The sequence below is a fragment of the Podarcis tiliguerta genome (assembly GCF_965153285.1).
Source record: "Podarcis tiliguerta genome assembly, chromosome: 1".
In the NCBI taxonomy this organism is placed as follows: Eukaryota; Metazoa; Chordata; class Lepidosauria; order Squamata; family Lacertidae; genus Podarcis; species Podarcis tiliguerta.
This window is the reverse complement of record NC_139534.1, coordinates 19,677,749-19,694,578: the sequence shown is the minus strand read 5'-3', so window position 1 is coordinate 19,694,578 and position 16,830 is coordinate 19,677,749. Positions and strand designations below refer to the sequence as shown.

At 43.8% G+C, this 16,830-nt stretch overlaps 1 protein-coding gene across 2 annotated transcripts; it reads left to right on the top strand.

Moving 5' to 3' along the window:
• Positions 1-21: 21 nt before the first annotated feature.
• Positions 22-14,973, top strand: CFAP210 (cilia and flagella associated protein 210). Of its 2 annotated transcripts, none has more exons than XM_083409718.1 (9): positions 22-142; positions 1,443-1,657; positions 4,017-4,190; positions 5,936-6,129; positions 7,521-7,677; positions 9,756-9,895; positions 11,421-11,613; positions 12,127-12,291; positions 13,235-14,973. In XM_083409718.1, the coding sequence occupies exons 1-9, from the start codon at positions 67-69 to the stop codon at positions 13,571-13,573; spliced, it is 1,653 nt and encodes a 550-aa protein (XP_083265844.1). In that variant the 5' UTR covers positions 22-66; the 3' UTR covers positions 13,574-14,973. The 2 variants fall into 2 exon arrangements, with proteins under 2 accessions (XP_083265844.1, XP_083265843.1); XM_083409717.1 differs by having other exon boundaries at positions 23-148.
• Positions 14,974-16,830: the final 1,857 nt, after the last annotated feature.

The following is a 16,830-nucleotide window of genomic DNA, read 5'->3' as shown; positions in this document are numbered from 1 at the left end:
TGCCTGGCAACCGCCGCACGCGCGCTTAAGGCCCCGAGTCGCGTCGGCGGCGGGTCGCCTCACGCCATGAAGGCCGCCGCCGCCGCCGCCCGCCAAGCCGTGCTCGTCAAGAAGCGCCGAGGGCAGGAGCGCCCAGCCACGCGTGCGTGTGAGGGGAAGGAGGCGCTGCTTGGGGGCCCGAGGAGGAGGGCGGCGGTGGTCCCCGTTGATGCGCCTCGACCCGCTGCCAGTTTGAGCCTCCTCATGAGGCTCGGCGCCTTCGCCCTGGCAAAATGCGGGGCGGTTGGGGAGCGAGTTTTCTCCGTCGTCTTGCTGTCCTCTCTCTTCCTGCTGGGTTGTTGGTCAGTCAAAAGAGATTCGGTGAAATCAGAATCGATGGGTTTTGTCAGCAAGAGGTGGCTGCGACACGGCATACATGGGCAGTGCAGTGTTGAAAACACATTTTAATTGAAGAATTATTATTATGTATTTTGTGTTTTTGTCTTGTATTTTTATCATAGCTGTCAACTTTCAGATTTGAAAATAAGGGATCAGCAGCCTCACCTGTTATTTATTATTATGAAATAATTATGAAATATTAAATAACTTTGATCAAGCTAGAAAAACAAAATACATATATACCTAGGTACTACTGAAATGTATACCTACTGTTTCACTAAAGGACTTTCGACTTTGTGAGCTCATTTACCAAAGACTCGCCACGCCAGCAGGAATGATTGAGCTGGAGAAGGGCAAATAAAAGCTACCAGAGAGGGTGGTGCCCACCACGCCCTCCCAAAATACAAAATGTACCCAATGGCCCCAATATTTTGATAAATCCTGTCCATTGTCATTTATCTGGGAATAAGTCCCCCTGAACTCTGAAGTGTTTGCATCTCAGCAGACCTATAAGGCTTTAATCCTATGAACGTTTACATGGGAGCATTTGCGCTGAAACCAGAGAATGAACATGTTTTTAGGGTTGCAGTGTGAAGATGTCTCCATCATACAGCATGCCCAGGGTTGCTATCTCAACCTGGTATGAAACAGTGGCGTAGCGTGGGGGGTGCAGGGGGGGCCGGCCGCACCGGGCGCAACATCTGGGGGTTAGGGTTAGGGGGCGCAAATCCACGGGTTAGGGGGCACAAATTACTTGCCTTGCCCCGGGTGCTGACAACCCACGCTACGCCACTGGTATGAAAGCATGATCATTTTGCCCAGAAGGTGAAAGAATCGTAATAATAATAATAGTAGTAGTAATAATAATAATAATAATTTTATTATTATTTAATATTAATACCCCGCCCATCTGGCTGGGCTTCCCTAGCCACTCTGGGCGGCTTCCGACAAAATATTAAAATACCGTAATGCATTAAACATTAAAAGCTTCCCTAAACAGGGTTGCCTTCAGATGTCTTCTAAAAGTAAGTGGCATTTGACAGAAAACTTTTTTTCACATCTAGCAAACGAAGATGATGTTGTGGAGGGAATATTTCTTCCGGTGGGAGTAGATCTCCGCCAAATAACTATACTCCCCAAAAAAGAATGGGAGAGGATTCACGATAGCCTCACCGCCCCAGCAAGAGAAGCAGCCCGGATTCGTGCTGAAAGGAAGGAGCGGAAAGATCTGCACTTAAAGTCTCAAGCACTTGTGAAAAACTGGCATAACACTATTGCGGTAAGTGACACACATACATTTCAATGCCTGTGGAATGTTTATGACAGTCCTGGTTGTATTTCTATCCTATTTCTTACTACTGGGTTGGTTAGTCAAAAGCGTTTCAGTAAAATCAGAATATATGTGTTTATCAGCAATAGATTACTGCAACATGATATACATGGGGCTGCCTCTGAAGACGGTTCAGAAATTTCAGCTGGTGCAGAATTCAGCAGCCAGGTTGCTCACCGGGGGAAGATGGCTTGAGTATATAAAAACAATCCTGGCCTGACTGTACTGGCTGCCAATCAGTTTCCTGGCCCTATTCAAATTGCTGTAAAGCCTTAAATGGTTTAGGACCACAGTGCCTCAAGGGGCACATCTCTCCATATGAACCTACCTGGACCCTGAGAACATCTTCTGGTGCCCTTTTTCATATGCCTTCTCCATGAGAGGTCTGCAGGGTAGCAACACAAGAATGTTCCTTTTCTGCAGTGGTTCTGCTCTCCCCAGGGTGGTTTGCCTTGCACCTTCATTATTTATCTTTAGGTGCCAGCCAAAAATGTTTCTTATAACCAGGCCTTTGATTAAACATTCTATGACCTTTTACATATGTTAGTTGCAGGGGGGGTGTTGTTGGTTTGATTTTGTTTTTTATTTAGGTATCTTGTGTTCTCATTTTGTATTTTTATGTTGTAAACCTCCCTGTGAACTTCAGATGATTTAATAAATAATAATGATGATAGTGATAATTTTATAGTGTGACCTGGGAAGTCCTGGGTTCAGAACTTGCCTCAACCATGAATTTTTCAGGTCAACTCATATTGCAATAGATAAAAAATAACACATTTACTATGCAGACTGTTGAGCACTACTTACATGTATAGGCCCCACTCCTCAACCAGGAAAGCTCCCAGAGGATCTTACAAATTGAGAAAAATAACACAGCCCCTGCCCTCAGGTTTACAGACTAAAAAACTAAATGACAAAATAGGAAAAGGGGATATGGTAGGGATCAAAGAAAATACAGGCACCATGATCTTAAAGGTACAAGGTTTTATAAATCAACAGATTGGATGGAAACAGGCTGATCATTGTTTGTTTGTTGGTGGCTCCTGAGAAATAGCCTGGCAACCCAACCTACCTGGAAGTGACTGCAATGCAGCCAGAAGTTGTTGACCTTACTGGGTGGGGCCTTCATCTCCTGGGGCCTAAATGAAATCTGCCAACACTTTGTGGCATCCTAGCAGGTAGGTTCATGGCTCATAGACACCCAGTACCGTCATCCTCAGATCAGATGGTCCTTCTCACAGGACAAGCCTCTGTGAAGCTGAGGGGAGGAGTCTGCCCAGCCGGCGAAAACAGCAGTGGCTGGTGGTTGCAGATCCTTGCTCTCTGCTTCTCAATCTGCTGAGTATTAGTGTTATTGATGCTAGTTTAAACAGCAACATTCTGATCCTCAACATTGACATTGTATCTGCAACATTGGGTGCCTTGCATGGTGTCATAATGTGCAGCATGCGTGTGCCAGAGCAGTGGGTTATATGAAAAAAAAAAAAGTTTGTAGTTAGTAGTTTATAAATGAACAAATGCCTGTTTACCACTCTAGACCAAATGTCTTAGTTAAGTACTTTATTACAATGCATCATGCAAGGAAGTTGGGTGCATAGGGTTATGGGGAGGGGTAGTACCTCTGGTGGGGTATGCGTCATACTCCTTCTGGGGTAGTTTATCCACCTTTGGTCCCCACCCTGCCCTCAGCTCTCACCTGTGACAGCAGCCACTCCTTGGAAGCAGCTTCAGCTGGCTGGATAAACCAGGTGTGGGTAGCCGATGGGTCTCAAACCCTAAGTGAGTTAGAGTTTGCAAAGACAGGCTCTGACGGATTGAATGGATGAGACGTAATAGTGGGTCCAATGGTCAAGAAGGCAGTTTCTATATGTGCTATAGAGGGACGTGAGGACAGATGGGGCTTGTTAACCTGGGAAGGTAGCCCATCTAGGAGAAGGAAAAAACTGATCCTAAACCTCTACTGCCTTCAGGAGAAGAAAAGGATAAGAAGTAAACCCTGCAGTCCCTAAGACGGTTGGCGCCTTGTATGATTCTTTTTGGCAACTCCTGCAGCCAAACTGGTGCCAAACATATCACTCTGCTTTTCTTTCGACCAAATCAGCTAGACTGAAAGGGGGATGGGGTGGATCTTGTCTGGGCAGCACAGGACCTCTATACACACTGCCCAGGCTTGTGCCCCGATGAGGTCACTTTGGTGCTGCTAACACATCGGTTTGACTTTATCCCCAGAGGTGTACTCCATTTTTTCTCGAGACAGACAGATTGCAACAAGAATGAATGAATGAATGAATAAAATATTGCATTGCAGGGTATGGCACAAGCGAAAGTGAAAGCCAAGAAAGAGCGTCAGGAGAGGGATGAGGAAGAAAAAAGAAAGGTTGACCTAGAAGAAGCAAAGTATGAAGCACAGAAGCGAAAAGAGGCGGTGGCACAATCCAAACTCTATCAGTACTACCAGAATGAGAGAGTGAAAGACTTCCATGTAACATTTATTATTATTATTATTTCGCTTTAACGTGGGGGATATGTTCAACATAGAAGTTGTATTAAATGAGGGAAATAGGCACAATCAAAATGGCTGTTAATAAGCTTTGCTTGGGGTCAGAAGAAGCCGAGAGTATCTGGGAAAACATTGTCTAATACAATAAGCAATGGGGGGGGGGGACTAGCATTCCCATCTGTAAAAAACTGCTATCAGGTTCACAAATTTGAAAAACTGGTTTCATTGACACAGATTATTAATATTGGAAGAAGGTAATAGCTCTGTGTGAGGCCATGAGAACCAGCTTATGCCTTTCTTTGCAAAGCAGGCTAGTCACATCCCAAACTGTCCAGGAATGGCTGCCACCCCCCACCTTATTTTAATGTGTATAGGCCCCAGACAGGAGCAGATTCCGAGGCTATTGAAGAAACTCTGGTACAGGGACTCTGAGATAGCATCCTGTTTACTTGACTTTCCCCAGTTGAAAGAAACTTGCTTTCCTCCGTCAACTTGTTTGATGAAGCAAGCTGAGCCAGCACCCAGCTCTCTGTCTCTACCCAGAGATCAGAGCAACCTGCTTTCCCCTGTCGGCTCCAATCCCTATACCTTTGTGGCATGAACCAAGTGACTTAGGCTCATGGGTCCCCCCCAACCTTGTGAGTTGACAAACTTCTCTAATTATATAACATTTAAACTTATATCTCAATAGTAAAAAGGTAAAGGGACCCCTGACCATTAGGTCCAGTCATGGATGACTCTGGGGTTGTGGCGCTCATTTTGCTCTACTGGTCAAGGGAGCCAGCGTACAGCTTCTGGGTCATGTGGCCAGCATGACTAAGCCACTTCTGGTGAACCAGAGCAGTGCATGGAAACGCCATTTACCTTCCCGCCGGAGCGGTACCTATTTTTCTACTTGCACTTTGACGTGCTTTCAAACTGCTAGGTTGGCAGGAGCAGGGACCAAGCAATGGGAGCTCACCCCGTCGCAGGGATTCAAACCGCCGACCTTCTGATTGGCAAGTCCTAGGCTCTGTGGTTTAGACCACAGCGCCACCCACGTCCCTATATCTCAATAGTACTTTACACTATTAAGATTGAACCATATATCTGGGACAACAAGCAATATATGCTGGCTATGTAAAGCAACAAATGCAGATATTTATCATATTTTTTGGACTTGTCCCAAAACGAAGATTCTTTGGATTGAAGTATGTAAAAGAAACTGATGTTATAACAGGGTATACATTTCTAATGAACCCACATACCCAATATTGTTTGGGTATGTGAAATATCATGTTTTAACAGACAATAGAGAAATGGTCATAAAGTTATTGACTGTTGCTTCCTAAGTGGAAAGAAGAAAAAACGCTTATCAGCAGAGAACTGGGTAATCAAAATATGGGAGGTTGTAAATATGATACGATCGACAAACATGGTCAGAGTTAGAAAAGGAAGACACCCTCACGATCATTTTATAAAGCAATTGAATTTGTTTATAATATATTGGAATAACAAAGCACAAGACAATATAAACCCACACGTTATTAAGTATAATGTAACTTAACTTTCAGAGTTCTCTCTCTTAACACATTAGAAATTATCAGCTACTGTTGTTAAGGGGAAACATCATTTGTATAATACTTACATCACTGGTGCATCATTTATTGCTTTAAAATATTGTTTGTTGTTGTTTAAATAAAACAATAAAAAGAATCCCTATCAAACGTTGCAATTTTATTTTGCAGAGAGCCCTCTTACTTACCGAATGCTTAAAAGAAAGAGATGCTCAGATTGAATTTAAAAAGGTAAAAGAAAACCTGTACCGCTGCAGAGATGAAGAAGTAGAACGTGAACGTCAAAAGGCTGTACGAAAAGAGGAGGAAAAGATTAGAGAGAACCGTAGGAAGAGAGTGCAACTCAGCAAGGATCAACTGGAACAGTAAATATAATTAGCAGAGCTCTTTTTTAAGCCCACAGAATAAAATAAATGTGTCATTTGTGGCATAAGCACATTGCCCCATAAAGCAACAGCACAGAAACTGATGTGTTTTAACATTTGCTGGGGGATGGGGCAGGAAAGCAAAACATACCATATTGGACCATGTTCTGAATTAGCAGCTGTAACTCCTTACTCCCTCTCGCTGCTGGAAGGAAGTTGTACTCCAAGTACCATTCGCCCTGGGACTCCAGAAGTGAGGGGAAGGCCTCTGTTGCTAGTCAACAGAAGAAGGACCTTTGCAGGGATGCTGCATCTTTTCTCTTTTAGGAAGAATACAAGTGGCGAGTTGAAGGCCAGTCTGGCCTCAACCATTGGCCAGACAGTGATGATGATGATGATTTATTAATTATACCCTGCCCATCCGGCTGGGTTTCCTCAGCCACTCTGGGTGACTCCCAACAGATTAAAAACATAATAAAACATCAAATATTAAAAACCTCCCTAAACGGGGCTGCCTTCAGATATCTTCTAAAAGTCAGATAGTTGTTTATTTCCTTGACATCTGATGGGAGGGCGTTCCACAGGGCGGGTGCCACAACCAAGAAGGCCTTCTGTCTAGTTCCTCCCCCCCCCCCTTAAATGAAAGAACACTCAGCTCCAACTGCCAGTTGATCTGAGAGTTCAGAATTAAACGGCTAAGGACCGCAATACCTCAAGGACCGCCTCTTTCCATAAGAACCTACCGGACCCTGAGATCATCTTCTGAGGCCCTCCTTCATGTGCCTCCTCGAGAGGTCTGGAGGGTGGCAACACAAGAACAGGCCTTCTCTGCAGTGGCTCCCTGTCTGTGGAATGCTTTCCCCAGGGAAGTTCACCTGGCACCTTCATACCTTTAGGCATCAGGCAAAAACGTTCCTTTTTAACCGGGCCTTTGTTTGATCCAATTTGCATCCTATGCCCTTTTAAAACGTTGTTGTTGTTGTTGTGGGAAGGGGGGCTATTGGGTTGTTGTTTTTATTTTTATTAGGTGTTGTGTGGTTTTATATCTTGATTTTATTCTGTGAACCACCCTGAGACACCCGGGTATAGGGTGGTATATAAATTCAGTAAATAATAATTGAGAGGAAGGCTACCCTAGTCTCTGCTTATCAGCCAGAGGAGCAAGGGCACCGGTAGGATTTTTAATTTTCCAAACTGTTTTTAATGTTTTAAAAATCGCATTGGAGATAATTTGGTTGAAAAGTGGGGGTACACCTTTCGAGAGAGAGAAAAAAGAAGCCCTGCGAATAACCGCAATCTACCTGTACCAGTCTTCTTGAGCATCCAGAACTTCTGCCAACTGTAGAGGAACTTTAGACATGGCTCATTGACCAATCCTTTCTATGTTTTAGGATAAAAGAGCACGAACGTCTAGCAGAACTGAGCAGGCTGGAAGACAAAAGGGAAAGGGCAGAGATTCAGGAGCAGGTCCTGCTAAATCAACAGGAAGTGCTGCAGAAAGAGCAGGAGGAGCGTGAAGACAAAATCAGGCGTAGAAAGGAGCATCAGGTATGAAATGGGAGTTAGTAGCCAAATGTATGGAACTTAGGATCTGAAAAAATGCATTTCAGTTTCCACTGGACTTTGACTAGGTGCTTAACTTGGACAAATTACCAGTCAAATTACTCACAGGCCTGCTTATGGCAAACGGAGGGAAAGTTGGTTTCTGCTGCTTAGGCGAAGAGCTTGTGTCATTGCTTTTCAGATATTACTTTGTAGGGGAGCCTCTAGTTCAAAGGTCAGGAGAGAGAGGCTGCCTCCATGCACAATTTTGTTTGGATAGGTGATTCTTAAAGGTAAAGGTAAAGGTACCCCTGGCCGTACGGGCCAGTCTTGACAGACTCTAGGGTTGTGCGCTCATCTCACTCTAGAGGCCGGGAGCCAGCGCTGTCCGCAGACACTTCCGGGTCACGTGGCCAGCGTGACGAAGCTGCTCTGGCGAACCGGCACCAGAGCAGCACACGGAAACGCCGTTTACCTTCCCACTAGAAAGCGGTACCTATTTATCTACTTGCACTTAAGGGTGCTTTCGAACTGCTAGGTGGGCAGGAGCTGGGACCGAACAACGGGAGCTCACCCTGCCGCTGGGATTCGAACCGCCGACCATGCAATCGGCAAGTCCTAGCAGGTGTGAGGCTCACACAGATGATCGTGCTCTCTACTATTCCCAATGGCAGATTGGATATTGGCAATACAGTCATACCTTGGAAGTTGAACGGGATCCATTCTGGAAGTCCATTCAACTTTCAAAACGTTCAGAAACCAAAGCACGGCTTCTGATTGGCTGCTCCTGCAGCCATTCGAAAGCTGCAGAAGTCCAGTTGGATGTTCAGCTTCCAAAAATAGTTCACAAACCGGAACACTCACTTCTAGGTTTGCGGCATTCGGGAGCCAAAATGTTCAAGAACTAAACTGTTCAAAAACCAAAATACGACTGTTTTAGTGAAGGTGGTACAGTCTAACTCTGCTATAGTGTCAAACCAGCTGTTGACAAAGTTGCCTTCTGGCATCACCTGTTGATATCTTTGTGGAACCTGCATATGAAACAATGCCAATAGTCTCCATACTTGACAGAAATGACTTCTAGTTAGGTGCACAAAGGGCGGGGATATGTAAGCAGTGCAAAAATTGGAGTTCAGTCATATTTTGCAGCAAGTTGTTTGTATCGGGACCAATACAAACCACAAGGTGCACTTTTTCAAGGACAAGGTGTCAGGAGCTCCATAACAGCTACACAGCTACACAGCTTCAACATTGGTACCATGTTTACACGAGATGACATTAATATGCTTTCTTATATTTGCACTGTCAACACTGCTTCTTGCTCCTTTGATGTCGAAAACAGGAACAAATCCCTATAAAACTCCTTCCCCCAACTCTGTACTTTAAATAAATACATAACGTTCTTCATGATCTTTTCTGTCATCTTCCATAGCTCGGGCCTAACTGGTGCAAACGCAGTGAAGCCTTATGTAAAGATTCTGCACCCCCCCCCCTCTGGTGTAGTGGTTAAGAGCAGTAGACTCGTAATCTGGTGAACTGGGTTTGATTCCCTGCTCCTCCACCTGCAGCTGCTGGGTGACCTTGGGCCAGTCACACTTCCCTGAAGTCTCTCAGCCTCACTCACCTCACAGAGTGTTTGTTGTGGGGGAGGAATGGAAAGGAGAATGCTAGCCGTTTTGAGACTCCTTTGGGTAGTGATAAAGCGGTATATCAAATCCAAACTCTTCTTCTTCTTCTTCCCTCTGCGAACACGCACCTGGAAATAGTTAGGATTGGGCAGAAGTGTCATTCCAGCCCCAGTTTGCCCAGTGAAAGCACAGGTCATTGGAGAGCTACTGCTGGTGGTGCTCCCACTGATGGTAGCTGGCCAAGCCCTTGATACAGGGTGTTTGGGGTCTTGTGTGAAGCAGGGCCGGCCAAGGATCAGCAAAAAACAATCCACCTTCTACCCTGACCAGCAGGAGGCAGCAGGGCTTCCTCCAATTATCCTCCAGCCAGTCAACTCTATAGTGTGCTCTGCTCGACACTTATTTTGGTAAACAAAATACACTTTCTGAGTTTTTTTGTGTTTTGTTTTTTTAAAGGCACATGTTGCTGACCAGGTGACTCTCAAGGCTATTGAGAAGCAAAAAGAAGAGGAAGAGGATGATAAAGTCCGAGCACATTATCGAGCAAAGCAGGCTATGGCTAAGCTGAGAAAAGCAAAAGAAGATGAAATGCACAGGTAGGCAGAATGTGAGCGGGAAATGGAAACACACTACCCAGATAAAACAAGGTACAGTTTTCTAGCATTACGGTAGAGACCCCATCTCGCACACCGAGATATTATGAAAGGAAAGTAACACTGCGGCTGTTCTTGCATCCACGCCAGCATTTCCGCTTGCCTGACAACAATCCCCCCCGCCTCCCCATCATATTCTTCTTGGTCCCAACAGAGCCAGTTTCAGGGGGGCGGGGGGGGGAGAGTCCTGTTGCACTAATGAAGATTCTTAGTTGGCCTCTGCTAGTAGGACTTGTTTGTTGAATCCTTCTCTGTGGGACCAAGGACTCTTGATTCAGTTTTACTCTGCTGTGAACTCTTTTATTTTATTTTATTTGACTGATAACATTTGCATCCTGCCTTTCTTCCATCGCGGAACCCAAGGCAGCATACATAGAGATGCCAAGCAATCTCCCAACCTTAAGATCACTGATCTGAGACAATGTTTTAAAACTGTTTTTTAGACTGTTGTGTCTGCTGCCCTGGATGGAAGGGCAGGATACAAATCAACCAAACAAACAAATGTGCCCATAGACCTGCCTAGGAACCAGTATAAGAGATGAATATCATACAGAGGCACGGATGAGGAATAGGATGCAGCCAGTGGACCAGACAGTTACCTCGGTGATGTACTGTGGGCCATTCTGACAAGTGTCAATCACCTGACATCACAAGTGACTCCAAGCAAACTAGAATTCCTTTGCAGGTGCCGCTTGAACTGCAACCGCAGAGAAATATTCTTCTGCCACCAGCTTCAATTCAAGCCGGCCCGTCAAAGAGATACTTGCACTTACAGCAAACTATGTTTGGGGCTTGCTGCAAGTGCAGATTCCAGCTAGCTTGCGAAGCCCACTTCAGGCAAGCAGCAACTCCATAGTACATTTGACCCCAGTGGGCACTAGTCAGCTGATTGATGCTGACCGCAAGCTGACTTTGGGTAGGCACCAACAGGTCGGGAACACTGTAGTGCAGATTTATTTATTTCTTTATTTACAGGCAACTCCTGATTTGCATTCTGGGTCATCACACACAATGGCAGAGTGCACATAAGCCCTCCTCCTTTTCCGGCCACATCCGGGTAGCTGCGATGTGCGTGTGCACAGTCGTGCGCCAATTGGACACGTGTAAATCAGCTGTTGCTTGTGTTAACTTTCCATTCTGCCCTTCCCCTGAGGATCACAGGGCAGTTTACGAGCGTTACGTTTGCTGTCATGACCAATCAGCTGAAGATCGCTGACAGCAAGCCTCCCTCACTGAGGAACAACTGGGAGCGTTTTAAGGCTCCTGATTGCTCCTTGGCAAGCAGCTCACCACCTGTCTGGCACCAGATGTCACGTATGGGTAGAGATACGGAGCATCAGTCCTTCCTCTGATTAGCATAGAGGAGTGTGGTTTTATCCAATTTGGTAGTTTAATCAAGGCATGCCCCAGGCCTCCCCTCACAGCACGCAGTTGATGAATCTTGGCACTTATGGCTGAACCATTGCAGGTTAATGGAGGAGCACAGGGACAACATTACTAGCCGCCTCCTGGCTCATATGAAAAAGGAGGCTGATGATGAAGATGAGCGTATCGCTAGGGACATTGCAGAGACGGACGCGCAGCTGGAGAGAGAACGCAAAGAAAAAGAAGAAAAGAACAATGCTGAACGGAAATCCATCACAGAGCACAGAATGAATGTGGTAAGAATTAAAATTAAATTAAGCATGCTTTTCTGTTTCACCATTTCTTATTTATCAGTTGGGATGGAATCCAGCATTGGGTCAGCAGTCTGCTTGCACAACTGGATTTCACTTTTACCTCTTCCCCCATGCATCCCATAATAGGTTTCAGAGGATCCCGCAGCCATGTAGAGCAGATTTTGAGGGTATGTGGGAGACCACAAGGGAGGGAGAGAAAGGTGAAGTTGCATAGAGAGAGCAGAAGTTCAGTTTGCAAATGGACAGTGTTGGATGCAACCTTTCATCTCAAAAAATAGACTTCTTTTACACAGGCACTGTGTTCCTGAGCAGCTTTCAGGAAAGCAAATTCCATTAAAATAGTGGGATTGGCTTACACATAAAAGTATTTAAAAATTGGTTGCCCAGAATATCAAAATTGCATATATGTAACTCTTAATGTTGGTAGCAGGTTAGAGAGTCATCAGATCTTAGGCTTCACTACCACAGGATAAGAACTGGATTGTGTTGTTATAGATTAAAAGGAAAGAAGAGAAAGAAAAACAGGACAGACTAGAGGCTCAAGAAATACTTCGTGGACAAATAGAAGCAGATCGGATTTTCCAAGAACTGGAGAAAGACAAGAAACATAGAAATCATTGTGCAAACTTAAAATTACAAGACTTCCATGTCATGCAGATAGTAAGTATGGGCATTAAGTTTACAAAGTAAACTTCTTTAAAAAGGGCTAAAATGGAATATGACTTGTACATTTTCTGTCTAGTGCTTGAGAGGGCAGTCCTGAGTGAGAAAACTGCCCTCTGCACCTGCAGATGGATGAAGTCCCAGAGACAGGCTTCCTCTGTCTCCAGATGACAAATGCCTTAGAGAAAGGAACCTTGCATCCTGTCAGAGATCAAAGAAAACCGGGAACATCATCACTGTAGTGTAGTAGACAGAGGCTTGGATTCTGAATATCATGAGCAGAGAACTCACAGAAGTATTCTTTCTTTCTTTCTTTCTTTCTTTCTTTCTTTCTTTCTTTCTTTCTTTCTTTCTTTCTTTTTTCATCTCTGTCTCTTTCTGTCTCTCCCTCCTCTGCACACCAGTCCTCTCCAGAGGGTTATAGGGGGTCCTGCACAGTGTAGGTTTCCGGGGCGCTGCCAGAGGAAGGGGGGGGGATTTCCCAAAATCAGATGAGAGGGATCTTCCATGTTTTGGAAGTGTAGGTGGTATTTTAAATATTTAAATAGGCAAACACTGACAGGTTCCCTGCTCCCAAGCTGCAAACAACAGTGGCAATGAATGAAAGAGACCGCGTGAGCGCAGGGAGGGAAGAAAATAGACTAATGCCATTACAGATACTGAAAGCTTAGTTTTACTGGATTAAACTGGGATTCTCAGAATGCTGAATTTTACATTCGGTAGTTAATGCTGTACTTGTGTCCCACTCACAATGTTTATTAACTTTATAGAACAAGGATTGCACCCACACGATATCATTTATCCTAGCTAGTGCTTCAGTCGTGTGCTATTATTATTATTGAGGGAATCAGGACATCTATAACTTTATAGTTTCAGTTTTAATATATTATAAAATTATTGTTGGATATATTTAAGACTTCCCTCCTCCCTTCCAATGCAGGTCGAAAAAAAGTTAAAAGAAGATCGTGAGAAACAAGCGGATACGGACTATGTCAGACAAAAAGAACGCATTTTATTATTCAAGGAGCAGGAATTCCAGAAGTACGCAAAGAAAATCATTGATGAGCAATCCAAGACAACTCGGAATCTCTACCCTCTTTTGAAAGCACTCAATGAAGGTGACTCAGGTATAAACAGACCAGTTTTTAGAGAAAATGAACAGCCGTGTGAAAAGCAGCCTACTAAGCTGCCGTTTATAGGTGACACAGCTCAAGAAATGAAATGGTTAAATGAATATGAATATGGGCACACTAAGGGTCGGCTAGGTTTTTCATGGTAAGGAAAACCCTTCCGAATGCTACAGTGAACGTCTAATGCATTTTTAAATTACCCCAAATTGTAGTAGAAAATTAGCAAGTTTAAGATGCCTTAATAAAGGTTGCAACCATCCAAATATATTTACGTATAACTTTGAAAATCCGTAGCTCTAATGATGTGTAGCATTTAGAAGTTCCAAAACAGCCATTCACACCTTTTCTATTCAGTTTTATTTCAGGAATTTCTACTCCTTTATTCCTTCAGTTTCTGCCACCTGTACGAACACCAAAAATAACACGCACTTCGCGAACAAACCATTTGCTGTACCTCTTCCGTTTAAACTTTTTAGGCTAAAAGCATTAACTAGCCACTTAGTTCTAAACATAAGATTCCTGATCAGGTATTTGCCTCTTGATGGCCAAAATCCCACCCATGGCTATTTTTCTTTCAATAGCCGGCATGCCACTCCCTAATCCCGATCAAGAATGTGGCATTGTGGGGAGGTATATGCAATTTAACCCTCGCTATGCTCTCAGTCTGGATTGGATTCCCCCTCTCCTGCTTTTTGCACTCGAAGCTAATGGATGCTCCCCTGGGGCCCCCATGGACATAGCAGGCAGTGATCTGGATTGGGACCATGGTGGGAGAGGGGCAAAAAGAGTTAAAGCCCACCTACCCTCCATTGCACTGGTTATTTGTGAAAGAGAGAAACATCATGCATTGGAGAGACTGTGGCACTCAAAGTAGGGAGCCATATACAAGGAAGTAGCTGTAGTTGGGAACAGAGGTGCTTATCCTTTCCCTCACCCCCTTGACTGGGAAATCTCATCTTGGGCCAGACAGAATCTAAAGTAGTTAGGTCTGCAGAATATATGCAACAGGAAGACAGCATCTCTTGTTCCCTTTCAACTGCCCCTCGCTGCTTTGCATGTCAGATTGAGAAGTGCCATCAACTTGGAAGATTAAAAGGAAGATGAGCAGTGGTTGGTTTTCTACACAAAGTAGGAATAGTTCGACCCTTAGTATGCGTAAGTCATGAACTATGTACCTGTAGATCTTCTGTCACCCCTTCTTGATCAATCATCATCTAGCCTTTAAACAATATTTTAATCAACAGATAACTAAGACCTCAGTATAAGTGCCTCTTTGATGAACAGTGAAAAGAAACAATAATTTATCTTAAGTGTGAGATGGCTTACAACGTAGTAAAGGATAATTTGCAGCTATGCACTGTTTACTTGTAATAAAAGCTTTGTTATGACATCATTTTGCAGTTTTGGAGTTGACATATTGCCCAGGGAAAATATTGTTCAGTGTTGACTTTTATAAAGCAAAACTGTTTATAGAAATGCGTTGGAAACCTCTTTACCAAAAAACGAATAGCCAGTGGTGTTTTAAATAAAATAAAAACAAACTGCAGCATTTATTTATTTATTACATTTCTGTCCTGCCTTTCCTCCAGGGAGCTAAATGCAATAAAAATGGGATCCCGAAATGGTTTTTCCCATCCAGGTACTGACCAGACTCAGAGCTACTTAACCTTAGCGTGGTTCCTGTATCATGATCTTCAGATGCTGCTTAAGGCCAATTTAAATTGGATCCTCCAACCCAATTAGTGTCATACCTCTGGTGTTGCAAAGGAGATATGCAGACAAAATAAGTTTTCCTTTCAGGTTTGGAAATTGCTTGCACAAGGTGGGTGCGGATATACAACTGGCGTTGGGAATTCAGGCATCTAGTATTTGCATTGCATGTAGGTAACTTGTTGGTTCCATGCCTCTCAATAAGGCACAATACGAGGCCACCTACAGGCAAGGTAGGGGGATCTATCTACTGGGGAACTCCCCTGGTATAAAGGGATACATTAGTTTGTGGTTTTCGTGATGTCACCCGGAGACAGTGGCTTAGCTTCAGAATTCTATTTATTAGCAGCTGCCACAAGGCCAACCAGTTCAACAGCGAAGAGCCCATGGAAAATCTTGATGCTGTGGATTCGAACTGCCAACCTTCCAATCGGCAAGCCCAAGAGACTCAGTGGTTTAGACCACAGCGCCACCTGTGTCCTGCTTCCGATGCAAGCAAATTTAGGGCAGTGTCTGCACAGCGTTTATTTAGGATTTACCCTTTCTGAAAGGGGAGGCTCGGAGAAGTTTTTATAACTATTGTCAATGACCCATTTGCAATATCCCAACAACCTGTCTTCAGATTAAGCCATCCAAACACCCTCACTGAGTGATAATCATAGAATTATAGAGTTGGAAGGGGCCATAAGGATCATCTGGTCTATCCCTTGCAATGTAGGCATCTTTCATACAATGCGGGACTTGAACCCGTGATCCGAGATTGAGTCTCATGCTCTGTCCTCTTTGCTATCACGGTTGAGGACATAGGCGCTTCACATCGTTTATGGCAGCCAAAGCAAAAATATATGAAGAAATGATTTGGCTGTATATTTCAGGCTACTCAAAATGTATCCTGTTTCCCTTTCTCTTCTAATTTCCATTGGAGTTATTACCCTCACTTCCAGTCATTTCAGTTTTATGAGGCGACTCAAAGGAAGCAGTGACAGTCATTAGATGCTATGTAAGTCAACAAAGTACATGGAGCCATCAAAGCAAAAATAGAATTATTATTCCATTGTCTTATTTTTTATCAGAAATACTCCCCGGGACAAGACTATGGAAAACCTCACAAATAATTTCACGGAAGCATATGTAAAACGTGTGTGTCCGACTGCTGCTACATTTACTTAGGACAGGCAAAGTACAGTACCATCATAAGTCAGATACTTAAAATATTTTACATATAGTAATAGAATTTTTGTTGGTTTAGAATATGAACATCCCCTATATATATTCCTAATTGCACTACTGTTTGGTTGCATTTGGTGTTTGCATTTGGTTTTCTTGTGGTCGGTACTGACCTGACCTTGAATAAAAACCAGATGTCTGTCTGTCTGTCTAGCAGCCGGCCAGCTTTAAATAATAAATAATAATAATAATAAAGATCAACAGCCCGATCCTATGCATATGTGAAGAAACAGCTATAGTTCAGGTTCAATCCTTCCAAAAGCATTGAAATATCCCTTATCTGGAACCCTGGAGAGTCTCAATCAGCCACAACAACTAGATGATACTGACCTACATGAACCAATGGTCTGACTCACTATAAAGGCAGCTTCTGATTCACCTGGAAGAAAGTCCCACTGATTGTTTGACATTTAAAAATGCCTTTAAAAGTTTTTGGAAGAGGATAAAAATAATAGCTCACATCAATTTA

Bases quoted from the DNA above. Each gene is read 5' to 3' on its own strand.
- CFAP210 (XM_083409717.1), top strand. From the start codon at position 67: ATGAAGGCCGCCGCCGCCGCCGCCCGCCAAGCCGTGCTCGTCAAGAAG. The intron at 11,614-12,126 runs GTAAGAATTAAA...GTGTTGTTATAG, and splicing joins CAGAGCACAGAATGAATGTG to ATTAAAAGGAAAGAAGAGAA. The intron at 12,292-13,234 runs GTAAGTATGGGC...CTTCCAATGCAG, and splicing joins ACTTCCATGTCATGCAGATA to GTCGAAAAAAAGTTAAAAGA.